This window comes from Phaenicophaeus curvirostris, chromosome 1 (assembly GCF_032191515.1).
Source record: "Phaenicophaeus curvirostris isolate KB17595 chromosome 1, BPBGC_Pcur_1.0, whole genome shotgun sequence".
Lineage (NCBI taxonomy): Eukaryota > Metazoa > Chordata > Aves > Cuculiformes > Cuculidae > Phaenicophaeus > Phaenicophaeus curvirostris.
The window spans coordinates 146049295-146077069 of NC_091392.1; the positions used below are offsets into that span (position 1 = coordinate 146049295).

General features: G+C 39.2%; 1 protein-coding gene across 3 annotated transcripts in view; it reads left to right on the forward strand.

The window, feature by feature from the left end:
- RASA3 (RAS p21 protein activator 3) overlaps positions 1 to 27775 on the forward strand; it is a 270506-nt gene that overhangs the window by 232355 nt on the left and 10376 nt on the right. For 2 of the 3 annotated variants that reach the window (XM_069877484.1, XM_069877475.1), the window contains 15 exons: positions 3122 to 3202; positions 5954 to 6026; positions 10215 to 10294; positions 14451 to 14555; positions 15056 to 15212; positions 16008 to 16156; positions 18578 to 18692; positions 19577 to 19651; positions 20195 to 20318; positions 21454 to 21560; positions 22205 to 22282; positions 23220 to 23297; positions 23858 to 23931; positions 24929 to 24976; positions 27665 to 27771. In XM_069877484.1, the coding sequence (XP_069733585.1) occupies positions 3122 to 3202; positions 5954 to 6026; positions 10215 to 10294; positions 14451 to 14555; positions 15056 to 15212; positions 16008 to 16156; positions 18578 to 18692; positions 19577 to 19651; positions 20195 to 20318; positions 21454 to 21560; positions 22205 to 22282; positions 23220 to 23297; positions 23858 to 23931; positions 24929 to 24976; positions 27665 to 27771 (1451 nt within the window). The remainder of the gene's footprint in view (positions 1 to 3121; positions 3203 to 5953; positions 6027 to 10214; positions 10295 to 14450; positions 14556 to 15055; positions 15213 to 16007; positions 16157 to 18577; positions 18693 to 19576; positions 19652 to 20194; positions 20319 to 21453; positions 21561 to 22204; positions 22283 to 23219; positions 23298 to 23857; positions 23932 to 24928; positions 24977 to 27664; positions 27772 to 27775) is intronic. The other variant, XM_069877491.1, reaches the window with a different exon arrangement.

Below are 27775 nucleotides of genomic sequence, written 5' to 3' on the forward strand. Positions count from 1 at the left end.
GCCTGTTCAAGTCTTTTTTTGCATAGTGTGGACCAAAACTGAACACAATATTCCAGGTGTGTCCTGACAAGCATCGAGTAGAGTGGGATAATGATTTATATGTCTCTGGTGATGCCCTTGTTGATGCATCTCTGTCCATTTGGCTTTCTTTGCTGCAGCAGCACACTGTTGACTTATGTTGAGCTGTTTGTCCACGAGGACCCCCAGGTCCCTTTCCACAGAGCTGCTCCTCTGCCTGTGCTGCACTTCTGGGTTATGTTTTCCCAGATGCAAGACCTTACACTTGCCCTTCTTGAACTTCATAAGGTTCTTGTTAGCCCGCTCTTCCCAGGCTGTCCAGGTCTTCTTGCAAGGGAGCTCTCCCTCCAAAGTCTCTCATCACTCCATCTCCAAAGTGGATCATCAGCAAACTTCAAGGTACGCTTGATCTCATCATCCAGGTCACTTATAAAAGTATTAAAGTGTTAGGCCCAATATTGATCCTTGAGGAACCATGCTTGTGACTGGCTGCCAGTTTGGAAAGGAGCTATTTACCGCCACCCTCTGTGTGAGTCCTGTCAGCCCGTTCTCTGCCCACTGCACATCCCTCTTGTTTAGACTGTAAACACATCAGGCTCTCTAGGAGGAGGCTGTGGGAAATTGTATTGAAAGCCTCCGGGAAATCCAGATAGACAATGTCCACCACTCACACCACATCACTTGGTATACAATGGTTCTATTCAAACAGGAGTGTGTTTGAAGCCACATCTGCTGTCCTGGAAGAATAACCACCAGTCCGGTGTATCTCACTGGCAGTGTTTCTGCTGTGATTTTAGTCACGTTAGTGTAAAGACTACTAAAAGGAGAGTGGTCTGCTCTGAACTCGTAAGAAAATCAAGGTGGACCTGCCTCTTCATCAAGGCTTTCTGCGGGTACTTACCAGTTTTTCCTCCTGCTCTTGTAGCTACTCTGCCAGAAGGTTACGATGTAAAGTTCCCTGTAAGCGTTCTTTCTGTTAACATCTGCTCTTTTTAAAAAGTAGGATTTTCCTTGCCATTTGGAATACTTGTAATACATGTGCAAAAAAGTCTATTCTGCATCTTCTTTGTAAGACAGGCTGGATGAATTCAGGGTAGGACTTGGTTGCTTGCAAACAAGCATCTGGTCTCTTAGAGGCATGGAACTGTCAAATGTTCCTGTTCCATGGCTACTTTCTGCCTTTCTGCAGCAGCAGCAAAGGACCAGTGAAGAAACTGTTAAGTCATCTTAAATGGCATTAGGGATGCATGCACGTATATCATGTGTTGCTTGGCATTGAGGGCTACTGAAGCTTGCACTTTGCATTTCCAGATGGTGCTGGGATAGAATTTGTGGCTGGAATTTTGCTCTTTGTATGGTAGCACTCTGCAATATCAGATAGCTGCTAAACTAGGCAGCCGGGAGGCTTCTTAATTCTGTCTGTGTGGAAGGTAAACTTGTAGTGAAATAATAGATATCCAAAAATAAAAGCAGCACAGTACCTATTGCAATCAGTTTTTTTCTAATTTTTTGACTTTTTTACAGTTTTAGTCTATGATTTCACTAGAGTATCCAGAACACAGAGCATAATTCTCTTTTGTGCTAGTGTTAAGGAATCAACAATGAGAACAGGAGTCATCTAGGTTAATAACTGAATGCACATAGGGGCTATGTAAATGAGAAGGTTGTGAGTGAGTGTGTTACTGAGGGCTGTCTGTATTAAGCCAATTACTTAACCTCTATTCTGTAGGGTTATAGGAGTGAGAATTCAGCTATGAGTGTGACACATCACTTCAGCTGCTTGTATGCGCCCCTTTAGTGTGATCTTCAGTCTTCCTTTACTTCCTAGTACTGTATGAATCTCTGTACATTGTACCTTCTCTGGTATAAAAAAATATTCCTGTATGGGTGCAGAACATTATTTTTTTCCCCCTCTCCCTTTATGGAAAGTAAGCAATAGGTCTTTACTTAAGCTGTATTTGAAGCTACATTATATGTTACCAAATACCTTGCTTTCTGAACAGAATTGTGAAGCACTACCTGTTACTAAATTTTTATCTTTTTTTTTTTTTAAATTTTTGTATCAAGTTTGTGTCGCTGAAAGCAGTAAAATGGATATTACTCTTTTTGGCAGATTTTGTAGCACCCATAACTGTGCAAGATATTTCACACTGCAAGCATAGTACTACTGGCCTGCTCAGAAGTTTCAGAATTTGGCTTCACCAAAATTTTTGAGTTATAATTGTGTAAATATATGAGCCCAAAAGGCTCACCTACTGGAAGGGCAACTTGTTTCGGGAAGGGGAGTCCCACAACTGGCTTGTCTGCCTTTGCTTTCAGTTGGTGCTGCATTCCTCAATAAGTTTTAACTTGTGAAGCATAAAACGTCTTTTTCACGTTTTTTGTGGGGGGCTGTGTTGGGTTCTTTCTTTTATTTACTTATTTTTTTCTGAAGAGATGTTGAAATACATATTCCTCACCATGGCTTACAGCAAAACCCTGTTGGTTCCATTTTGTCCTCACAGTTTCTCTTTGATTTCTTCAGTGCAGAGCTACTCAATGTGTCTCTTCAATTTTGCTATTTAAAAGTTTTATGGACAAAGATGACTGTCATACTGTCTCCTGGTCTGTAGTTAAGTCACCTTTGCAAGTAAGCCCATGCCAGTTTTTCTTCAAAAGGACTCAGGCATTTGTGAATGTGATTCTGAGAAATTACTTGACTACTGCTGGGATCTGTCTGTGTGGGTTTTTTTAATCATATGTTGCAGAAGTAAATTCTGGTTATTTTTCTTTTGGTGAATAAGTTGTCATAGAATTTTCAAGTGCTGACAGCTCCCATCTTGACAGCAGAACCTTAAGTAGTTGTACTTGCATAATAAGCGTCCTTTGAGTTAAGTTTTCTCTTCATTTAACAGTATTTTTGACCCTGTTGAAGTTAGTATTTAAGATCAAAATGTGTTTTCAAGTTTAGGTATAAATTTAAGGCTTGTGCTTAGCGACAATTTAATTTCCTAGTGTAAAGTATTGTAAAAGGGGAACAGGATGAAAATGTGTTGCTTTTATTTTCACTCCGGCCTCTTCCCATTTCATTGGTTTGTTTGTCTCTATTTTCTTCTTTTTCTAGAGTTTTAGAATGCCAAGGGCTGCCCATTGTGAATGGACAATGTGATCCCTATGCCACTGTTACCTTAGCAGGACCCTCCAGGCAAGTACTGCGCATACATGAACTTCCAGTTTATGAACATGGTTTCTGTTTCCTTTTTCTGTTAGAAATCTGCATTCTCAGAGGGAGACAGATGGGAGTATTTAGACACTACTAGAATATGTTAAGTGTTTGTGTGTGCATGTATGATCTACTGAATTATACTAGAGTAAGTAATTTAAGGCTTGTTTCAATTTTGATTTATGTAAAGGTCTGAATAATCCCTGAATAATTTGAATATACTGGAGTATGTAATTCGTGGTTAGGCTTAATTTGTGCATCTTCTCACCTCACAGTTGGAGGCCAGTTTTTGAGCAAATTTGTTGCCTAATTTTGGGCAGGAGCAGACAAAGCTGAATACATCAACATCTTGCAACATATGCACATTTCTATGTGAATATTTAGAGTATTATTACTTTCAAGGTGTGGCAAATTAATGTGTATTTTGAAAGCTCTAGGTGACTCAGTCCTGTAACTTGATATATGTGGGCATAATAGCATGGATAAAATTTGGAATGAGGTTTTAGTAATGAGATTCTGTATAATGCTTTTCAGTTTAAATTTAGGATTAAATTTTCCTGTTTTGTTATAAAAATTTCTTGTGCTGTTGGATGTCTCTGTTTGTTTCTGCTTCTCTAGAGTCATCTTTTATGTCTGTGCCATGTTAGATACAAAACAGCTCTGCTGTTACCTCAAAGAATCAAATTTGGTAGCATGGGTTGTTCATAATACTTTACAACAAATCACTGAAAATACTATAAATAAGATGTATTCTTAACAAATGCATAGTTTGCATGCAGAGGAGTCTTTGAGACTGGTCTGTATTCTTCATCTTTTGTCTAGATGTCTTGTCCTTTATCTTCATTAATGAGCTGTGTGTTTGACTTGTGTGCTTCAATATTCTAAGCATTTAACTTGTTTCCAATGGTACTGGGTGGCTATTACTGAAACCCTAAGGAGATTTTTTTGACTAACCCTTGTATTGTTGAATGCCCAAACTTGCTTTTCTTCATTTCCAATCAAGATAACGTATGACAATTGATGACGTATTTCCTTTCAGAATAAGGAGCATAGCCTCATCTTATTCCTACTTGGTTTTGGTGGGGGAGAGAAGCCTTGTCTCCTATCTCCAGCAAGCAGCATGCAGCTTATTCTCATCCACTTTTTTGTAAATACCCAATAATTGTGCTTGCCTTAATCACCTCCCGTTCTACATCCTGCTTCCCAGTCCCCTCCCAGATGTGCTTATCGGAAAAGAGGCTGATTGGCAAGTGTGACTGATGAGATGGGATGGGCAATCTGCCCTACGTCCTGGAGGCGATTAGTTTCTCTTATCTCTCAGCTTGTCCTAGGAAAAGTGGGATATTCTTAATTTGTACATCGTTCTCCTCTCTGGATTTTTTCAATGCCTCTCCTTTTATATTAGGAAATCTGCTTTATTCTCCTGCATTTATGCAGTGCCAGGCATAAGAATTTCAACAAATGTGCTGCTGTTTGTGTGATTTATACTTAGAGAGCCATCGGACTTTATGACAAAAGCTGTTTCTATGGCTGTATTATATATGGGAAGACATTGCACACTGATGGGCTGCCCTGTTCAAATCACACAGGAAGCCTCTAGCAGTACTGGGAATTAGACCCAGCTTTGCTTGACCTCTGTAAAAGAAATCATAGAGTTGTTCAGTTAATATAAGCAGTCACAAGCTATCTAAGCAGCTTTGCATGAGAAATGAGGGATAGATTCTGGGATGAAATGATTAGTAGGTCAGTTTTCCACGTGTGCCTCTCCATCTGTGGCTGTTTTATCTATGCCTTCTTATTACTGCAGAACTATAGGGCAAGGTTTGTAATGCAGAACACCACAGGGCTTTTCGCTTTTAGTTAACACGAACAAATCATACATAGGTTCATAACACTTGGAAATTATCAAACAGCTGTTGGTTGCCCTGTGTGAAAGGCATTGGCTGGTGCTAGCCCGACACCAAGTAGTTAATGTCTGTGCCCTAAAAGGCACATACAGGTAGATGGCACTGCCTATAGAGGATGAATGGGCAGTACCAAACTTTATCAGGGCTTTTGCCTAGTGAGTGGTTTGGAGGAGGTCTGCCATGTCTTGTTCCTACATAGCAGTAGAAATTAAGAGACTTCTGCTCAGCACCAGTCCTAATAATTCAACAACACAACATTAACTGGATGCTGTTGGGGCTGCTGAAGGGTGGTAATGTAGCAATAAAAATACTCTTACTGAAAAAAATCATTCTTTTTAATTTTTTTATTATTATTTAATACCTCAGAATAGCATTCGTTGATTCCTTATTCCAGGAATATAAAATATAAAACACAGAAATAGCTGTGTCAGTCTTCCTGTCTCCTGTGCTCTTAGGGTATGAGGAATTTGAGTCACATCAAGCATGAGACTGTCCCTCAAATATTGCTGCTCAGAGCCCCATTCTTGCCAGGCACTTAGTACAGATTCAAGACAGTGCTGAATCAAGCGAGTGACAGAATCAGGGTTCAAGGACTTAAGTTTGAGAAAATAACAAACTGTGATTACTGCCACTTTAGAAAAACAGTCATGCAGTGAATCTCTCTTAAATGAGTGTGAGTGTGTATGCCTTGTTGTGCTGGAGCCACATGACATTCCAGTTTTATCAGATAAATCAAGTGGATGACTCTGTTCCTCAGTGGCTCTGTTCTGGAATCATACTTCTGCTAAGGTTGTTTATAAACCTTTTTTTTCTTTCCTTAATTCAGATCAGAAGCCAAGAAGACTAAAGTTAAAAAGAAGACCAACAATCCACATTTTGATGAAGTGTTTTATTTTGAGGTTGGTATTTCAAAGGAATGGGTGATAAGCTGAAATATTATACTGTAGATAGTTGGCACAGCATCCAGTTCCATGTTCTGCCAGCTGTCTTCTTTGAAAACTGTTTCAAAGCACAGTGCAGGAGAAAGAAGTACCACCGATCAGACTAGCCATCTGCTGCGGGAGCAGTATATTGCTTTGGCTCAGGTGCTCTGTAGGAAGAGCTTCAAGGTGGGCACTTCTGAGCAGCAGGCTTTGCACTCCCTTGCAACTCACTGCAGAAGTTTTGAAAATACACAGTTAGAAATGGGATTAAAAAAAAACTCCCAACAGACTTTATTTTTTTAGCTTGTGGTTTTATAGCTGCTCCACCCTGTCTTTCCCAGTCAATGGGAGGAAAGTTATCGCCTAGGATTACTAAAAACTGAACAGGAAAAATACACTTAAATGGGATGTTCTGGCTGTCTCACAGTCTCTTGCAATACCAGTGACTTTCCTTCAAGTGGGTAAAACCTCTGCAGCTTCACTTAATGCAGATCATTTTCGATGAGTCTACTTAAGACGAAGAGTAGCTTTCATCAAAGTGCTCATTTTAGTTCCCTCTGGCAATAGTAGCTGTAATTGTGGTGTGTCCATACATATATGTGCATGTGTTTATAATTTGGATACCTCTTGAAATTTTGTCTTCTGAAGTATGTGTATCTTTCTGTCTTCATTTTCTCTTGGGCATCTTAGTGACAGTCTACATTTAACTATTCTATTTCAACAGATACCTCAAGAATGTATCTGGCATCATGAAGCTGTTGAAAAGCCAGAGTAGTACAATGCAGTTGGCATGTCATTGAAAAGCTCTTTCTGCCCATACAGCTTGCATCATTCAGGACATGTTTACATTAGAAATTGTTGCTGGCAGGGGATGACACTTAAGGATGTGGTTTCTCAAATCAGTTCAGGGGCACAGGCAGCCACACCTGGAAAGAGAGCTGGGGAGAGAGGAGCCATACAGATGCTGCTGTGCAGATTGGAAGTATCATATCTTTCTTGGCAGTGTCAGTGAGGAGCTTGTTTCTGTCTTCCCCCTCCTACAAACCACCGGCTTTGCATAGAAGCTGACAGTTGTACCAACTGATCTAAAGTCAGCCATACCATCAGAAATTTGCTTTTGTTGATGTATTTGGACTTGAGGAACAGATATAGCAAGTTCTTTATTGGCAGGAGCAATTTCTCACTGCCCAAAGGGTTGGAAGCCCCGAGAGTTGACCAGGATAACTGTCTAAGGTATTCTTTCCTCTGGTAACCCAACACGTCTCTTCCTAGCTTATAAACTTCACTGCAGGCTTAACTTTAGCTAGCAGTGAGACTTCGTGCCTGCTTGCCTCACTCTGTGAGACTGTGTGGAGGTGCTGCGTGGGCATGGCTGTTGCAGGAGAGATCCCATGGTACTAAGTGCTGAAATTGCACTGAGGTATCTGTTCATTCAAGGCTGCCTAGGATTTCAGTCCATCACCTGGCCCAGAGCTGTACCCTTTGGCAGTGACACAAGAATTCATGCTATATGTAAATAAAGTAAAAAAGGCTTCTTTATTCTAAACATAAGCAGTTCTGGAGGTGTCTGACAGTGAGAACTTTTTAATGAGAATGCAATCCAGGAATTCAGACTGCAAGCCACAGAACTTCACATGTCTGATTCCTCAGCCTTCTGTGTGCTGCAGAAACAGTGAACGTTTGGTATTTAAACAGTCAGCTTGGCAGGTGGTGCCATATCAGGAGAGGAAGGAGGGAAACAGAAAGCATCTTCCAGCTAGAGGTGTGGAGAGGACTGGAGGCTTTCCTTAGCTTGCCTTTATGCTGAGAGCAGTGTTGCACCCAGGTATCAGCAGAGGCAAAAAAAATTCAAGTGCATACCCCAGTTGTTCTGCTAACTCGGAGCAAAATGTTTTCTGTGTGGCTAAGAGCAGAGCTTGGGAAATGTCTGAATCAGCCAGAACTCTGAATTGTAAACATACCGTCAGTGCAGACAGACCTGTCATAGATTTATGCCGTTTTGAGAGTAGTTAGTGTATGTCAGGCTAAATGTCTCCAAGAAACAAGATTCAGTAGAATTGCTATGACTGGGAAATACACTCACTAATGAGGCATGGGCAGACCTGTGGCTGGTGCATGCTAACAGAGTTCTCTGATTCCCGTGGAGCTCCTCAGATTCATGCTGTTGACAGCGGTGTCACTTACTGCTTCCAAACAGCTTCATCAGCTTTCCTGCAGTCTCCTAGCCCAGCAACTGGCCGTGCCTCCAAGGAAAAGACTGATCTGTAAAAGGCAGTGAATTGGTCCTTTCCTTACTGCAACTAAAAAGTCACATAGTTTTAATCTTCTAAATGGAAAACAGCTTATAATTGGTTTAGGAAATCTAAGGGATTATTTAAGAGGTGCTATGAATGAAACTTGCACCTGATGGTTAGGAGCCATTTTCATCATCGCTCCAGCTGCAGTGCGGTGTGGGGACTTGGAGATCTATATGCAGCTACAGGAAAATGCCCCTCTTACGGGAACTGAAGAAGGTAGTGCTGGGGACTTGTTTGCAAACCTGCATGTAATGAAAAAATTGAGCAGCTGACAAAGGGCTTGGCAGCTTTGCCTAAAGGAAGGCACCATCACAGCAAAGTTGTGCCCCATATTTTGTGAAATGGTACAGGACAGCTAGTTCGGCACTGTGGACTGGGAGTTCCCTCATGTCCAGTTTCATCCTTGGAATGGATAGACCTAATAGAGCTGTCTTTTTAGAAATATTAGTCTTGAGCTGTATTAATCTGCGCACTAAGCAACGGTAGATGTGAACAGCAAAACCTCATACGTGCAGGCTCCAGCAAAACTTCTCTGAAAAACGTTTACGTAAAAGGGATGTGCCCTAAGTTACACCTGTGGTATAACTTTTTTAAAATTACACCTTTAGCTTCACAATGGTAGTAGAAAATGTCATTTGCAGTGATGTAGGATCATTTCTTGAAGCCCCAGGGAAGACAGTCGTAAGGGTAGGGTGAGAATTAGTGCTGAGCTCCTGAAGCTGTAGGCTGTATTTAAATCCTCTCTACTCTCAGGCTTACAGGTGCTACTAGTACCTTTTAGTTTTTATATATCACCTTGAAAATGGTGCCTGCCTCCCACATACATATTCGGGTTTGAGTGTCCTGTGCTGAAGATTCTGTTCTGATTCCTTTCCACTTGTGCAGTTATGTCTTTGTCTCCCTTGTTTGTACCATCTGCACCTGATGTACAATATAAAACCAAGAAGTCAAGTTTACAATAAAAACCAGGTTTTGTGAGTGGGAAGTATTAAGCCACAAGCATATTTAAATCTACAATAAAGTTCAGCTTCTGCATGCATCCAAGGGCTGAACCCACACATCATACACACTTGCATTTGATCAGTTCCTGCTGTGGTTTCAGCTGGGTGGGGTAGCCTTTTTCTCAAGTTTCTGACATACTATGCAAAAATACAGCCATCAAAGTATTTTATAATCATGCTAGAAAACAAATTCTATGAACAAAACCTTTTTTTTGCTAATGCTGTACACTTACAGCTGTTTTCACATTATTTTCTGCCTGTGTTTTGCTGTTTATTAGTTTTGCAAATATGGTTGATGAACTGTGCACCTGATTCTATATTCTGATATACATAACATAGGCTAGAATCTCTTAAGCAATTGCTGGTTTTTTTATAAACATGATAAGTTGACTTCCAGGATATCAGGACAGGGAGAACTTCACGGTTTTAATTACATCTACTGTGAAATGTTTTCAAGTGTGGTTCTGTTTCCCTCCCTGCCCACCCTTTTCAGAGTACCTCAGGGCATCTGTTGTGTACTGCTGTATTTAAAACTCAATTATTAATTGCACTTTTATTTCCCTAGATGGTTTGTAGAAGTGGTATTCCTTTCTGTTTATTTTTTTTGTCAATGTAAACTCAAAGTACTGTAGTAATATTAAAGACATCTTTTATCTGTAAAGAAACTGTGGAGTATCTAGTTACTCTTGGATATGATTGTGTAACCACCACTTCTGTATAGTCAAGAATCTATTTAATTAGCATGTTTATTCACATGCATGAATGCTTTCAGAACCAAGACTGAAGTCATTGCTGATAGTAAAACAAGTAATATAGGAATGCTTTTGTATCAGATAAATTAATTAAAGTTTCCTCCTTTTTCTTAGGTTACAAGACCCAGTAGCTACAACAAGAAATCCCATTTTGATATTGAAGATGTGGATGAAGTGGACAAAATGGAGATTAGGTAATGTCAAAGTCTTCATGCTAATGAACTTGTCTTCCTCAAAGTTGTGTAACTTTGTAGTATGCTCAGTTTTCAAAGTGGCAGGAATAGTTTGCTGTGCATAAGTCAAGATGAATCATTGTCACTGTATCTGTATATTCTTTTACCTGCACTGTCCAGCAGGTGTGTGCAAATGTGTGACAGCTCCTCTGCAGGAGAAATCTTCGTTATTTTCCTTGGTATCCTATGTACGCTATGTGTATGCTAATGTGCAGTTGTCATTAAGTGCAGCCTTTTATGTTTGTGCCCCTTTTTTCCTCCCTCCTGCAGTTTCCCAAGAGAGCCCAGAAGCTCTGTGATGTTCTCTCTTAAAGGACCTGTTTTCTTTTATCACTTAATTTTAGCAACCCGTGTAAGATCCTTCTTCCCTGAAAGGAAACTTTTGAGCTCAGAGTTTCTCTGGGGCAGAGGCAGTTTCTCTTCTCTTTTGCCTGCCACATTTTAACCCCTTCTTGCAAGGCTGGATATGATGTCTGTGAGGTCCTTTGCAAAAGAAAGAATCAGCTCCCGGTTTCAAAAACAAAACAACCCCACCCTGCCCCCTTCCACCCACTTAGCACTATTTTAGAACCTGCTGAGGCCTGTCAGCAGTGTCTGTGGGGACAGGCAAATAGAAAGAGTGGAGAGGGAACAATAGGAGGTGCAAAACATAAAGGTACCACATGTGACGTACTGCCATATACATTGAAACTTAGGCGATCTGGTGATCGGGATGCAGTGTAGCTGAAAACTGCTGCATGTGGATCAGGTGGTGAGAAAATCTTCTCCTTATGCTAGGATTTGGAGGAACAAAGGTTGAGAGAGAATGATGGGGCTCCCTTAGAAATACAGTTAGATATAAGGAAAGGGGGGAGACCAGGAAGGGGGAACAATACTTAGTCCCAGTAAGCAAGACACATATATGTTATGTTATAGCGGCCTTCCAGTAGCTGAAGGGGCCATACAAGAAAGCTGGGGAGGGACTTTTTACAAAGGCATGGAGTGATAGGATGAGGGGGGAATGGCTATAAATTGGAGAGAGGAAGGTTTAGACTAGACATTGGGAAGAAGTTCTTCACAATGAGGCTGGTGAGACACTGGAATAGGTAGGTTGCCCAGGGAAGCTGTGGATGTCCCATCCCTGGGAGTGTTCAAGGCCAGGTTGGATGGGACCTTGAGCAGCCTAGTCTGGTGGGAGATGTCCCTGCCCATGGCAGGGGGCTTGGAACTAGATGATCTTTAAGGTTCCTTCCGACCCAAACCATTCCATGTTCATGAATTAATAGATGCAGGCTATTGTAATTTGGTGGCCGGGTGCTGGTTCGTGTACCCTGTTAGTGTAGTGTCACGACACTACAAAATCATTAGTGGACTTGTGTTTGCCATGGTTCTGTGGGACAGGAAATGGCAAGTATCAGTATGTGAGAGAGACAAGAGCTGTACTTTGCTCTCTTAAAATATCTGCATCAAGCAGTGCAAAAGTATCTGGTTTAAGGGCAACTCATGGATAATTCACAGCAGAAAGAGCAAAGGCCAAGTTCAGTGCCATGTTGCTTTGGTGGTGTCAGTGTTTGGCAGCACAGCAGGCAACCTACTCCTAGCACCACCCTGTATTTCTGCAAAGCTTTGCATGGTGTAGGCAGGTATGAAGTAACGTGTGCCACGTCCCATTGGATATATGTGATGGAACAGTATATTGGGAGTTTCAGTCTGGTCATGTCCAGCCACATACTGATTTTAAAGGAAGCTAGTATTCTTTGATAGTTTTGTGACTCTGGAGGAGATGCTAGACCTTAGTGGACAGTGTTTACATCTTGCTTAATATTTCAGTTGATTCTTATTGTGCGCTGTTAGAATAAAGGAATTATACAGGCGTTATACTTGTTATATTTTCTGGGCAAATGACTGTCTAGAATGGTAATATATGTGGAGGTGAGCTTCATAAAAGTTGTTCATTCCTTAAAACTAGCACATCACAGTGTGGTAAAGAGGAATAGTTTGTGAGGAGACTCACAAAATAGTTGGGAAAAGATTAAGCACTTAAATAATACACAAAAGCAGATAAAGAGTTAGTCTTGGTTGGGCAAACTCTTTGCTCAGAATTTTTTTGTACCCTACAGGACAGAATGGTTTTGTTTCCATATCAGGTTCCCCTTCCACCCCCGCTCACTTCCTCCAGTCTGTTAAGTCAGAGTTAGATTGACCCCATGCCCTCTGGATGGATCATACAATTTATGGGTTTGGGGGTTTGTTTTCTTTTTCTCCCCTGAGAAAAATACCATTCCACAGGGTAAAGAGAAGACTTTGTCTCTCATGGTTTCTTTGTAAAGCTATGAAAGTTTCTCTTTTTGAGTGGGTGTAGGAAGTTGCAGGCAGGGCATATCAACACTTAGGGACCAGATGTTCTGGTGAAATTCATTGTTTCTCCTCCCCCTCTCTGTTCCTTTCTTTCTGTGACTACAGTCTGACTCCTTTTAGAATAACACTTGCTGTAATTTTGCCTTCTAAAAACCTGTGGAAACAGTAATCTTTTAGACTCTGACATCTAAGTGTTATGATTTTTTATTTTAATTCTACTTATGCTTTGTACTCCAAGCACACAAAACAATAATTTTAGAATTTGCGTGCCTGCTTTGCTTGCTTACTGTGTAGCATGAGATTCTACCTTAAGTTGTTAGTTCCTCTTCTACAGATCCTTTGCACTGATTTCTTTCTGTAACAAGTTGCTGTGGGGGAATATCCTTTCCCTGCATACATTTGGAAGTGTTACTGCTAGTGGGCATCTTGAAAGAATTTGGATAAGCTAGAAACTGGCAGCCTGTAAATACTCGGTAAATTATAAGTTTCCTCTCCTCATGAAACTGCTTTTAGCTGTCTAAATTAGTAAGATAGTAACCAACCAGATATGGAGAAAGGGGAGAGAAGGTTGAATTTTCGAAGAAGTTTTTTCCTTTTGAGGAATTCTTGCCCTGTAAAAATACTGTCAAAATAACAGAGTTTGAAGAACTTAACCCAGCAGGCATGCAGTGTAAGCTAATGGTATGTTTAGTGTATCAAATTTGATGCATGAGACACTGTTGAGAGATACAGGGTTCAGAGGATTTAAAATTGATATCCTCTGTGCTTGTGTAAGATGGGATAAACTTTTAGCAGGACTATTAACATCCATTCCCGGACAAGCTTACTGTGACTTGCCTGAGACTAGAGAGGCTATGTAAATACGTCCGTAACTGAATGACTGTGTACTTTATCCAAATTAAAGTTGCCTTCTAAAAATCTTCATTATTTCAAAACCTGTTTTTTTCCCCCATATATCTCTTTTTTTCCCCCAAAAGTTAAAGGCATATTCAGACTGTCACTTTGCTGCAAAATTCTCAGCTGAGCTTGTCTTAAAACAAAAATGCTTCTCAGAGGAAACCTTAAAATAGGTACAGAAACAACTACCCTTAAGTCTGAAACCCTTGCTCTGGGGTGGGTATTGTGGTATTTATCTACAAATGCTGGTTAGACACCAGTACTCCTTAATATCAGGGCAGTTGTTCTACATCCTAAACATCCTAATATTAAAGAGCACATGAAAGGGAAGGACGTATCATTTGGGGATACATATCAGAACTTCCCAAACATGTGGGAGTGAGTAACTAAAATAGTGTAGGCTTCAGTCAATACATTGATTACACAGAGTAGTAAAACTGTAGTAAGAATTTGAATATCTGTACAGAACTAGTTTAGGTGCAACACATTCATGAGCTTGACACAGTGAGTTTTCTCTCCAGAGCTAGACCACTGGGAAGGGTTGTGTAGACATTCAGCCTAACTGATAGTTTGATTTTTTTTGGATAGCCAAACAGCCCCTTGAATCTTTATCAATATGGATAGTGGAAACAGTGCAGATGAGGGAAAGATAGCATAGATGACTTGTTTTTACTGATGTTTCATGGAGGTGAATTGCAAAGCTCTGGCATCCTAAGATAAGGTTGTCTCTTTACTGTTTGAAAATCACTGTTGTGCAGTTTCAAGACTTTCTTACTCATAGACTTAAGGGGAGAAAAAACCAACAAAACTGGGAAGAAGGTTGGAATTGTCTTATTTTTTTTGTTTATTATGAATATTTTAATATTATTTGTTTTAATTACAGAGTTGATCTTTGGAATGCCAGTAACTTGAAGTTTGGAGACGAATTTCTAGGCGAACTGAGACTCCCTTTGAAATTTCTCCGACAGTCTAGCTCTTATGAAGCATGGTATTTGACATTTTTCTTTTGGAGAATAAGTAGAAACATATGGCTGCTGTGAAGACTTAAAAATAATTACTGCAATGTGATAAAGTTTAAATGGATTTAGTTTGTATCTTTTTTTTGTAAGCAAGCCAAAGAAATCTTAGCAATGTAAGAACAAGAAGTTTTGATAATGTGATTAGAGACTTCCCTCTGCCTTTGTATTGCATGTGGGAGTTCTAATATATTTGCTTTGTAATATTTACTGCAGTTCATGAGCAATGCCATAGTTTTAGTGTGTGGGTTTTTAATCCCTCTACATAAATCTTTATGATCAGAACTTTCAATATTGCAGTTGGTGCAAAATAAGCTGACAAACTTACTTAAGAAGTCCGATTCAGAACTCTTAAGAATTTAATACATACATGAATATTGTGTCTGTCTATATATTTTATATAATTTCATGTATAGCCTGAGATAATCTTGTGTTTCACCACAAATCTTCTGTCTTATTTTTTACATATCAGGTATTTCCTGCAGCCCAGAGATAATGGTAACAAGTCATTGAAACCTGATGACCTCGGTTCCTTGAGGTTAAATGTTGTTTACACTGAGGACCATGTTTTTTCCTCAGACTATTACAGTCCGCTTAGAGACCTCCTGCTAAAATCTGCAGATGTGGAGGTAATTTGCTTGCACTGCTTGTTGTTTACCTGCAGATCATCCTTACAGGGGTGTCTCTCAATGTTTGTCACTATCTTGCAGGCACCATAGTTGTTTAATTACCACAGACCGTCTTCTTCCTTTTCTGACCTGAGGGCCTCATTAAGCTCTGCATATCCCTGGTGTTTGTTTTCAGTCCTTGCAGAAAAGATCTTTATCTGCATTCAGCACGGTGGGTGAAGGCACGCCCAGCAACACCCTTGGTTTTAATAGCAGGGTATTCTCCGTGGCTTTCTAAATTTACGTGTGAAAGTGCAAAGTAAACTTCAGCTTGATCAATTGGTTTTCCTTTACTGGAGAGAAATAAGTTTACTTGCATAATTAAAAAAAATACAAACTACAAACCTAACCAAGAATTTATCCCCAGTTGTCAGAGGGTTGGACCATACCTGCCGTTAGCAGTTGTGACAACACTTTCATTTTTTCAGTAGAAATACTGAGTTCTCTGCTTACTGTGGCTTGAAATTGAGAGGAGTCAAGAGCTCCTCCTTTGCTTCCCAGGCAACAGTGACATTCAGGGAAATAACAGCTATTAAAAATGGGGTGAAAAAAAGAGACTGTACTGTAATAGTTCTTAAATTGCTCCCTTCTTGTGATCAGAACTTACTGCCAACAAAAACTGGAATGTAACACCCACCTGTGTTACCTACAGGCATGTTTGGGTAGTGCCACTGCAACTGTTGTGTTGGGTTTTGTATGAAAAGGTGCTTCTTCTAGAAAGATCTCACAAAGTTTTTATTTCTTTCCACTGTTCAGCCTGTTTCAGCATCAGCTGCACACATTTTGGGTGAAGTTTGCAGAGAAAAACAGGAAGCAGCCATACCTCTTGTCAGGCTTTTCTTACACTATGGGAGAATTGTGCCTTTCATAAGTGCCATTGCAAATGCTGAAGTGAAGAGAACTCAGTAAGTACCAAAAAACCAAACTGCTGTCAAGCATACCTACTCTGCATTGGCTCGTGTTAGGATCCTCCAGTCCGTTTCTAGAATTATACGTAATTTCAAAAGAAACTTGGAGTTGCTAGTGTTCATTCTAGCTGAATGGCAGAGTTTTTTATAAGTGCATTCGATGCTCTGAAGATCTAGTGATTGTGATTTTGAGAGGAATTCCCATCAAGTTTTGCAAAAATGTACTTGCAAAGCTGTTGTAAGGTCGTAAACCAGGAATTTTCAATCTTCTCAATTGTATTTGATGGTAACTGTGAAATCCTACATTACCTTCAGCTGTTTGTATGAAATAATTTTGTCTTTATAGTGTGCTAATAAATCATCTAGTGCCAAATAAGTGTGTTGAATTTGTTTGAAACCAAAAGCAAGTTTTTTCCTAATTGTGAATATTTAAGGCAAGCTGTGTGTCTAATCTTTCCAAATAGAGGTCTGAGGAACAAAGATGGGATTTGATCTGGCAGTGAATAGCAGAAAACAAAATCCTTTTTCTGGTCACTCTTGAGAAATCCCTTGTTTGGCTTAGTGGTGTGCTGACAGTTTAGTAGTGTAAGGTCTCATATTCATACCAGGAAGGTCCTAAAGAACGTTTACTGACACAAACCTCATGACTATGTAGTCATGCTCTTGGCTGACAGTAGAGGAGACAATTGGGAGTCAAGGGAAGTGACAGATACTGACTCTAAAGTACCAGATTCCTCAGTACAAAATGAAGTCTTTGTGTGGGTTGGCGCTTTTTTAGCGTATATTTTTCCTATGTTGCAGGTTGGCTGAAACAGCTTGATTGCTGCGGTGTGAGGAAATTTGCTGTTCCCTAGTCAGTCATGTTCTGGTGATACAACAGCAAAGATGGTGCTTGTTTTCAGGACGTTCTGGCATTTGTAACAGGCAGTGAGCTCACCTTTTTATGAAACAAAATGATGAATGCTTCAGAGTCATTCATTCTGTTAATCATTGCTTGCAAAAAGGGGTACATCTGTAGTAAGCTATTAAAAAAACAGGAAAAAAGTTGGGGTGTGTACAAGAACAAGCAAATAACTTCCTATTTGAGTTTGTTCTGCTGTCAGTAGGCACAGGTTTTGATCATATGGGTTGTAGATGAGATCATTGATTATGTAGAAGGATGTTGAGGCTCTGGAGCGAGTCCAGAAAAGAGCAACAAAGCTGGTGAAGGGGCTGGATAACAGGCCTTATGAGGAGCGGCTGAGGGAGCTGGGGTTGTTTAGCCTGGAGAAGAGGAGGCTGAGGGGAGACCTCATTGCTCTCTACAACTATCTGAAAGGAGGTTGTAGAGAGGAGGGTGCTGGCCTCTTCTCCCAAGTGACAGGGGACAGGACAAGAGGGAATGGCCTCAAGCTCCACCAGGGGAGGTTTAGGCTGGACATTAGGAAAAAATATTTCACGGAAAGGGTCATTGGGCACTGGAACAGGCTGCCCAGGGAGGTGGTTGAGTCACCTTCCCTGGAGGTGTTTAAGGCACGGGTGGACGACGTCCTAAGGGGCATGGTTTAGTGTTTGATAGGAATGGTTGGACTCGATGATCTGGTGGGTCTTTTCCAACCTGGTGATTCTATGATTCTATGTGCATATCTGCCTAATGTAAATTGCTGTACAAGGAATTGCAGGTGCAAAATTAATATAAAATTACTTGCATTCTCAAAACGCAAATAATGCTTAAGAAAAGTACACGATAGTGCAGCTAGCTAAAGCTTAATGGATCACAGTGGCTGTATATCTGATACAAGAAAGCTTCTGTGCCAGTGAATTTTCAGAAAAACCTAAGTCTGCATGGCATCAGCTATCCACACTGTTCTCGGGACAGAATTGGGGTCTGCACTGTGTTTAATGGTGTTATCACAGGACAGTGCTTGTAAGTCACTTAAAGATACCTATGTTGTTGGAGCAGTGTTTTCGTCTCCCTCCCAGCTTACCAAGTACTTGTGTTGTAGGAGAAGGTAGTAGGTCATAAGTAAAGTCCAGTGTTGTTGTGAGATTAAAATCACTGCCTCCTTCGCTTGATCAAATTTGTGCTGTTCGGTAGCGTGTGAAAACAGGTGCATTTCCCCCTGTTTATATTGTAAACCCCTTTGATTTGAGCCTGCATGTTGCTGTGTGCTTAGATGGTGCACTGAGCACACTATGCTGATGCAAAGAAGAGAATCTGTAGTCCCTCTGGATTTACCGTGACTGCTGCTTTTCTGTTATAACCTGGAAATGCACAAAATGCTACATGACTGCATGTAATGACAAGCTGGTGTCAAAGGGAGTTTTTGCTTGTACATTGAAACACAGATTTCTGTCACCTTTCACCACTTATTTTATTTCCATATATTAGCAATTTATTGCAAAGAGACTAAATTACAGAAAATTGTTTGCTTCCAGAGATCCAAACACCATTTTCAGAGGAAACTCATTAACTTCCAAATGCATTGACGAGACAATGAAACTGGCAGGGATGCATTATCTGCAAGTTACACTAAAGCCAATTATAGATGAGGTAAGAGCAGTTTAGTCTGTTTATTTGGTAAAATGTCACTGTAAAAGGCCTTCAGGGAGCAGATACTGTTTATTCTTTCCTTTTTTAAGAAGGCTTTGTAGGAATAATGCTTAAGAGCCAGTTTTCAAGTTAAGATCCTGTATATTAGTCTAGCCACAGCTGAGTCACCCAATTCAGAAACGGTTGGGTTATGTTAAAGGAAAGGGAAGATTTCCATTTATTTAACTAAATTATTCTATCTTATAAAACTAACATCTATTGTTTCTGAGAAATTAATAAAGTAATAATTTAGATGTGTAATAATATATGCAGCAGAAAGCTACTGGGAAGCTGTAATATATTTCATCCAGTGGGTGTAAAGGAATAGAATTATTCTTAGATAACTTTGTGTGATGCGTGTATTGTAACATTGGCTTATTATCTATCCAGTCCAGAATGGTGGGTGTGGGTATTTTAATGCAGTAATTGGGCAATAATTTCAGACCACATACTTCCTTTAAACGATTTGACAGTTTCTTCAACTGTTCTTTTAATGGTTCATTAAACAAATGTCAAGTTTGAAAAGAATGTAGATACGCTTCTGAAATTGACTGTTTTGGCAAAGTAGGACTTTTCTTGAACAGCCTTGCTTGAGAGAGAGTCGTTAGGAACAGTTCTTCATTGCAGTTGAAGGAAAGGGTAGAAAAAAATAATGCTACTTCTTTGGAAAAAAAAAAAAAACACAGAGAATTTATTTTCGATACTTGGTTACATGGAAAAAATACAATGTATAAAGCTGGCTTTTATATTTTACCCCCAAAACCTAACAGATTATGCTTCTTTACAAAACTTTTTCTACTTGAAGGTAAAATATAATATTAATTTTCACTATATTTTTTTAATAGATCTGCCAGGTCCATAAACCTTGTGAAATTGATCCTGTGAAGTTAAAAGATGGTGAAAACCTGGAAAATAACAGGGTATGCATTAGATTTTGGGAAATGTAATCTCTATTTACACTATCAAGTTTAACAGAGGTCCTTGGATGTTTGATGTTTCATTAGAATACGCTGGAAGCTTTCTTAATATCACAAGCTGTTACAAATTGTTTGCAAAACAATTTGCAAAACAATACAAATTGTTTTGCAGGAGCTTTACCTTATGCTATAGATACAATATCCATAGAATGTTAATTACTTCTCCTGCCTTTGAGGACAAGGATAGCTTAGCATGTGGCTCGACATGTCTCTACTGATGACATAGAAAATGATGCTACTAAAAGGAATAATATGCTTTACAATCCAATGACTTCTTTGGTTTTGATAGGAATAGTGTTTTTACTCTTGTATTTGAATATATGCATTTAACAAAACGAGTCTCATTGACTGTGAGATTGTTTTGCTACTATATAATGTTGAAAGTGAGAATCTCTTAATGATGCCATTATGGATAGAACTAGCAGTGGTACCGTGTGCCACAGCAGAAAATTAAACTAATGTTGTCACAATTGTCATGTTTTCCAGGAAAATCTGAGGCAATATGTTGATCGCATTTTTACTGTAATTACAAAATCTGGTGTCAGCTGCCCTACAGTGATGTGTGATATTTTCTTTTCATTGAGAGAATCGGCTGCCAAACGTTTCCAAGGCGAGTTCCTCTGTATTGTTTTATGTCACGTATATCTTTTAAATGTAGGTGTAGTCTAGCAGTCTGCATAATCCATGATGGATTTAAGTAATTGAACAGCCGCTTACCCAAAGTACCATTTGGAGTGTGTATTAATGCTGTTTTTTCCTTGATTATTCATTCCACAAAGAACATGATTTCTAATGATTGTATGAGTTTTCCTTAAAGATCTTTTAAAGAAAAACAGCCTTTAAAAAGAGAATTATGATGTTATGTCTTTGTGGTTTCAATATTTGCAAAGTATGCTCAGTTTTCAACTACTAAGGTTTTTGTAATGGGTCAATCTGCAGACTCTGTACAGCAGGATTATTTGCTGCTCGTGTGTCGATCTATAATAAAAACCAATCTATAATTTATTGAAGTCATTGCCCTAGGAGGACAAAAGTGCTGCAAATGTTTTCTAGTTGTCAAGAGGTAATTTTCTCTGCTCCCTCCCAGTTGTTTCAGCTCTGTGAGAATGAGCAGGCAGTGTAAAACCAGAACTGAGGAAAACAGCCATCCTATGCATTTTCTTGAGGGGAAGCAGATCACAGCAAGGAAGTTCTAGAGTAATACGAGTTCAGCTTTTAAACAGTTGCTTTGCGGTAGGGAAGTTCAAGCAGAAAGTCATTGATTGTGCCATCATGATCTTTATTTCATTTATAAATAAATAAATAGTATTTTCTGTAATTACCAAATGGAATAGATATATTAGGAGTCTGTACAGCACTTGTGCTTGAAGCTATGGCTACATAACTGAGAGTTGGTTTCTGTGCTGAATGTTTCATAAACTATTTGTTATTCATTGTACTGTAGTTACATAGGTGGAATAGAAGATGTTTGTATGGAATTCTGCGTGTAGTGGATAAGTGAATTGTGTTCTCTTTGTAGCCTGTGTTGTGAACTCACTTATTTTTAAAAGGCTGTCCTTGACATTTCCCTGGTTTATGCTAGCTGATCTGTGCCTTCAAATCCTCCATCATCCGTTAGTCTTGTAACTCGCAAATATATGTTTCCAGCACATGCCTGAGTTAGCTTTATGAAGGCATTCTGATAATTTCAGAAGGCTTTTGAAGAAAAATTACTGAAATGCTGAGTAGAGGTCTCTTTTTAATAGGTGACCTAGATGTGAGGTATACAGCTGTCAGCAGCTTTATTTTCCTGAGATTCTTTGCTCCTGCCATTCTTTCTCCAAACCTCTTTCAGCTTACACCACACCATCCAGTAAGTACTTTATCAATTTTTTTTCTAGCTACCTAGCTGTGTATGTGGTTCTGTCACCGTAGTCTATCAAGATAGATTCTTTCTTTAGTAGCCTTCTATTACAGAGAAGTTCCTTTGTTAGTTCAAAGATGTCTGTCTTGGAAAAGAAGCATATGTTGAATGACTGTATATGAAGAACTTGGGAAGTATGAGAGGAGGAACAGTGAAATTTAAGGACAAGTGAGGTAGATGGTGTCACCTGCTGTGGAAGAAATGGTCACTGCTTCATTTTTGCCACATTATATTAATGCAGGATGGGTCGTCGTCGATGTTGGAAATGTTTTGGATATTAAACAACTTATCCAAGACTTCTAGTAGTTATTCTTATCAGAAATGAGGAGTACCTAGACAGTCCTCAAGACAGAAATCTCTGTTTTTGTTTTGAAAGTGATTGCCTTTGGCTGTCTGAAGAGCAACAGGGTATGAGGCATGATGAGTCAAAAGCCTTTTAAGAAAAGGAACATTTTTCCTGTAGTGTTTTATTGAGTCTTTTCTAATTTTATGTTACTTTTCTGTAAGTGAAATAATAAAGAAGAAATGTAGTTTATCTTCTTTTATTCCATATTTTAAACAGCTAGTCTGTATAATGTTATTCTTTTTCCTAGGATCCTCAGACTTCCCGAACTTTGACGCTTATCTCTAAAACCATTCAAACGTTAGGCAGCTTATCAAAATCTAAATCTGTAAGTATGCCATTTTCATTTAACAGCTTAATTTAGGAAAGTGATTTTTTTTTAAATCTTTGATCACTCATTGTAATGAAGCCTTTAAAATGCTTGAGCTGCACTAGGCTTATGCAAAACTGGTTGTTTGCTTTGCTTATAAGCCTCTCATGCTCATAGAAAAAACAAATCTGTCTTAATCTGAACTAGATTTCAATAAAGCAAAATTGTGTGACCAGCCTAGAAGTCTGTTCCAGGGCTTTTCATTCTTTCCTTCTGGAAGAAAAACAGTGATCAGGAAAACCTGTGAAGTTCTCAAATTGCCTCTGGTACATGTTAGCAGCTCTGCAGGGCTTTACAGATTGCTTCAGGATTTTAAAGCTCAGCTGAGAAGAATCGACCAGTAAGGGAAAGAGCTATGCTTTTCTTTTGGTACCAGTTCAGTTTTCTTCCAGTCAGTGTTGAGATGAGATCTAGATGCCCGTGCTCTGGATGTTTGTTAGAAATAAAATTGCATACCTAAGGCACCACACTGCTGTATCGAGTAACAACTTGGGGTCGCTGGTGGTCTAGTTAGGATGCACACAGGGAACTGTAGATGAATCTGTACCTTGATTATGAATCCTTTGAGACAATAGAATTTCTTCTCTCACTTTTGTCAGCTTCTTTTAGGGCCAAGATTAAAAGCCAAAGGAAAAGTTTGAAGTTTTTGAAGAATGCATTATTAACTGTAGTAACCAAACATTTGAAAGGCATTCTGATGCCTTTCCAAAATAAAAACTTGGTACTACTGAATGTGTGCTGTACAGCATGAAAGTAGCGCTTTGCTTATTTTACCTCTGGCCAGAAAAACACCCTCGTACCTGTGTTGGCTTGCCTCATGGTCTACTGCTGTTAACAATAATATTTTCTGTATTAACTGTATCATAATATACATGGTTTTGGCTTTGCATTGCAGGCCAATTTCAAGGAATCCTACATGGCTACTTTTTATGACTATTTTAATGAGCAGAAATATGCAGATGCAGTAAAAAATGTAAGTAATGCACGTGAATGTTCTGAAAATCCTGCTCTGTTGTTGAAGCTGATGCTCGGAGTCTGAGAATGTTATACGTACTGTTTGTAAACTGTGAAGCATGTGCTGGAAAAAGCAGACTCCTGATAACTGTAGCATTCAAGAAACTTTTATCAAATTATGTGCATGTCAGTAGTAGAATCGCTTTGGATCTACTTCTCCTTAATAATTGGGATGGAATAACAAGCTGCTACTTAGAGCTTGAGATGTGCATGCTTCATAGGAAGCTGCAGATCTGTGATGAAGATTGCTTAGTTAAAAAGGAAGTGAAAGATAGATATAACAAATGGGAAGCAACAAGAAGTATTGGTCTACTGAAGTTTTTCTGCTTAAGATAATTTATGCTATTTTTAGTTTACAATCCAGGAAATCTCCGAAATTCCTCAAGTTTCTGCTATTACTTTCTGTTTAAGCGTTTTTACAATATTTTCTTGTAGCTCTGTGCTGTACAGATGTTAAAGCACTTAATTTGGGTAGTGTGGTACTGTCATTTTTATATATGCTTTTTGTTCACCTTTTAGTTTCTAGATTTAATATCATCTTCAGGAAGGAGAGATCACAAGAGCATAGAGCAACCTATATTGCTTAAAGAAGGGTAAGCATGCATGTGCAACAAACTCTACTTGTGTACTTGCTACCATTCTAAGGCAGCTATGGGTTGTTTATTTTTCTGCCACCCTTATTCCATCCATGTGTTCAGAGAAGAATGTAGGAACACTCTTGGGTTGCTGTTTCTGCTCTCTGTGCCTGCTATAACTGATTTTAACATCTTTTCATTTGATTTAAACATCTTAATTTAAGTATGTTTTGAAGTCAGTGGAGGAAAAAGAAGCCTGTAGAACTTAATTAGCACAGCTAAGGCGAAATAAGCTTAAATCAGCATAGTATTAAAGTCAAGTTGATTTATTTTCCCTGAACTCCAATACTGAAAGCTGTACAATTCCACTGTGAAGGCAGCTACTGAATATCTTAGTGCAAGAAAGGCCTGTAAATGGAATTTGCTTTTGCTGCCTTGTAAGGTCCATATGCTAATAATTATCATGGCTGTTTTAAGGAAAATTTGCAATGCACTTGGAAAAGTTTCTAGTTTCAGTACCTTTCTTTTTCTTGGAAGCATGTTCCATATGCCATAATTAGTTTTAGATACTAATTGCTGACACATTTTGTGTTACAAAACTGAGCTAAGATCATCTAAGTGCACTGTGGAAACAGCTTCTTTGAGCTGGGAAGAAAAAAGCGAAAAAACCCAAATTCTTCCTGTCAGAGTTCAGTAAGCTAACTGCTGCTTGAAAGCTTTTGTAGGAGCTTGAAGTCATGCGAAAATTAGGTTTTCAGTGAAAATATAACTTACCCCTTCCAGTTAACCTTTGCAGTTCACTTCACTTCTCTGATACGCATCTGTCCCTAGAAGCAAGTTTCTCTATTTTAATTCTGTACATTTATCATTCTTTTATTTTTGAAAATAAATGTATACTTTGTAACATTTTCCCTCCAAGTCTAAAACATTATTTTTTTTATGCTTCTGTCTTTCTTTTGCTCCTGTCTGATTTTTTTCTGTCTTTTCTTGCTCGGCCTGTGGCTGCTGTTGTAAGGACTCTTAAACTAACAGTAAAGAAAGTTGATGGTAATAGTTCATGCAGGTAAGATGATAGGGGCAGTTGGTGCTTTGCTGTAGCTACCGGCTGACAGCATGTCCATCCTTCACAGCAACAAACTTGTCTGCCTTAACTTCGGGGAGGAAGTACTCTGTTTAACAATCTCGAAATTCCTGTGCAAAACCAAAAGAGAACATTTTGTTATCTATTTCTTGATGTTGACCGACTTTTTTTTTCCCCTTCCTGAAAACAAAAACCTGTTGTAAATACAAAATAAGAAACTTTTATCTCTAGGCAGAGGCTCCAAAAAACAACAACATTTGCTTAATATTGTGTTTATAGATCCCAGTGAGCACTCTGGAATTGATTAAGAAGCGACCATATGTTTTCTAGGCACTTCTTAAGTAGCATTCATATAAATTGTTCTCAAGGTTAAGGGATGGCCTTCAGCGGTCTGTTTTTCCTTACATTTTGCATTGTTGCCATGTTATATCACGGGATGCGGGTGGGAATTTTCACAGCCTTTGATTTGATTCTTCTGCAGATTGATTGGCTGGTTAGTGTGGTTTCTGTTTGCCTTTGCAACGTTTTTGTTTGGGTTTGGTTTTTTTAATCTATTTTTGCTTCTATTAAGAGTTTCTAGGTGGGAAGCGTTTAGTATACACTTTTTTGATTGAATGTACTGTACCAAAGATTAGCCACTGGCAGTTGGCTTTGCTGGCACTGATAGTGCCATTGCTGCTTAACAGCTCTCTGCCTGGTTCTTTCCAAAAGGAAAACAATTAAAAGCAGAATTAGTCCTGCTGTCCTTGTAGCTGAAAGGGGCATGCTGATGCTTCCAGGCAAGACTAAGGCAGCTGCAGACTTGGGTGTACCATGAGTGTGAGAATAAGCAGTATCTCCCACCATCCAGCACTGAAATGGATTTAATCTTGGAGTACTTTTCCCCTTTATGCTTCTATTTGCCCTGACTTCTCACACATTCTATAAAAGTTAGAAGCAAAGCAATCCTTCAAATCAACCTGAACGTCTGTGACTTTGAATGCTTGCCACCTATCTGTGGAAATTAAAAGCACATTCTTCTTTTGGCTGTGTCAACTGTGAAGAATTTAAATAGAAATGTACTTTTAGCTCTGCAGTATGGAGTTTGTGTTTGTCAAAGAGGAAGGCTTTTTGTAGGAGTTCGCAGTTTTAAGTCACCTTTTAAGTCTTGGCATGGGAAGGAAGAGAACTAACCTGGAGAGCATGTTGTCCAGCCCAAGGATACCTGCTCTTCCCTTGCCTTAACCTTGAAATATGAAGACTACCACCAATGTGCCTGGTTATGACCTGAGTTTTATTAAATATGTCTCAAACAATCCAGTCATAAGGACCGAGACAGTAACTGTCTGACCATTTTAAGAATGAGAGAATGCATAACTATAACTGGTTTGAAAAAAAATCTGTTGCTCTGTGCCATCCTTGTCAGCTTTTGCCCACACAACTTGGAATGGGTGGCAGACACCAGCCCAGCTGGTAACAAACCAGTTGAAGTCTGAAGGAACTTGGGTTTCTGTTTGAGCTTTAAACAGACCTGCTGTTCAGTTGAATGCGATGTAGCTGTTTCTGACTGAAGATACCAGAAGCAAGAAACAGTATTAGCTATTTTAAACATTTTATCTCTGCTATTAAAAATTTTTCAACCAAGTCATTCACTGTTCTCTCTGTGTGCTTTGTGTTGTATTGTGCCTTCTTTCTTGATAAAAACTACTCTGTAGTAAGTAGTTTTTACTGTCTCCATTATAAAATTCTGGTTTTGGCACAGTAGTTAATGTAACGTATAGAATAGCTGTTACCAACTCTCTACTGCATATGCATACACATTTTTTTTCCACCAAAATTATGCTGAGCAGTATGAAGTTACTGAGCTTTCCAAAGTCACCTTGAAGCTTTTGGATTGATTTAGTGTTTAGGAAGGTGTTATATGCATCAGTTTCTTGAAAGCTAATTCAAATTTGAAATAAATTAAAGCTGGCAGCTCACTAATGAACGCCCTCCTCTGCCAAAAAAGGGGGCTTGGTGGTCCTAGCTTTCAGCTGTCCGATTGCTTTGTATGTTATTGAAAATGCTTTTCCAACTGCAGCATCAATGTGCAACTGCAAATGGAGCTGTGGAACATCTGGATTTTGTTTCTAGAGCTTGGCTAAAGCATGTAAGGCTACAGTCTCTGTGCTCTAGAGGCCTTACACCTGCCTTTTAATTATTAAACATATTCTAAACCTTTTGAGCTTTCTCACAGTTGATTAAAAAAATATAATAAAAAAGCTTGTGGAGTTAACAGGTCAAGCTTAGCAGAGTGGTACTAACCATGTTCTGCCATTTTTCTGCTGTAACAGGAAAACATTTAGCTGGATTTGTCACTGAGGAAGGGGCACAAGCTGCAGTTCAGCTAACTAACTGGACCCCCTGTGTAGACTACAAGCCTTCCCCCTTATCTACATCTGGAAAAAAGACAGGCTTGACTAACAGATGCACTAAACCTATCCAAATGTGACTTCCTTTGCTTCTCAAGACAAGGCCTCAAAAACTAGAAAACACTTATGTCCCCTCCTAAATCTTTGCAAATGCAGTTGTGTGTGTGTGTATATGTATAAATCCATATGCATAAATACATATTTTATATGTATGCATATATCTACGTGCATATACATATAAAGTCTTGTGTATTGTAACAGCTGTTGTCCTGTTTACTAGGTTCATGATCAAGAGAGCACAAGGAAGAAAACGATTTGGTATGAAAAACTTCAAGAAGAGATGGTTTCGCTTGACAAACCACGAGTTTACCTACCAGAAAAGCAAAGGTAA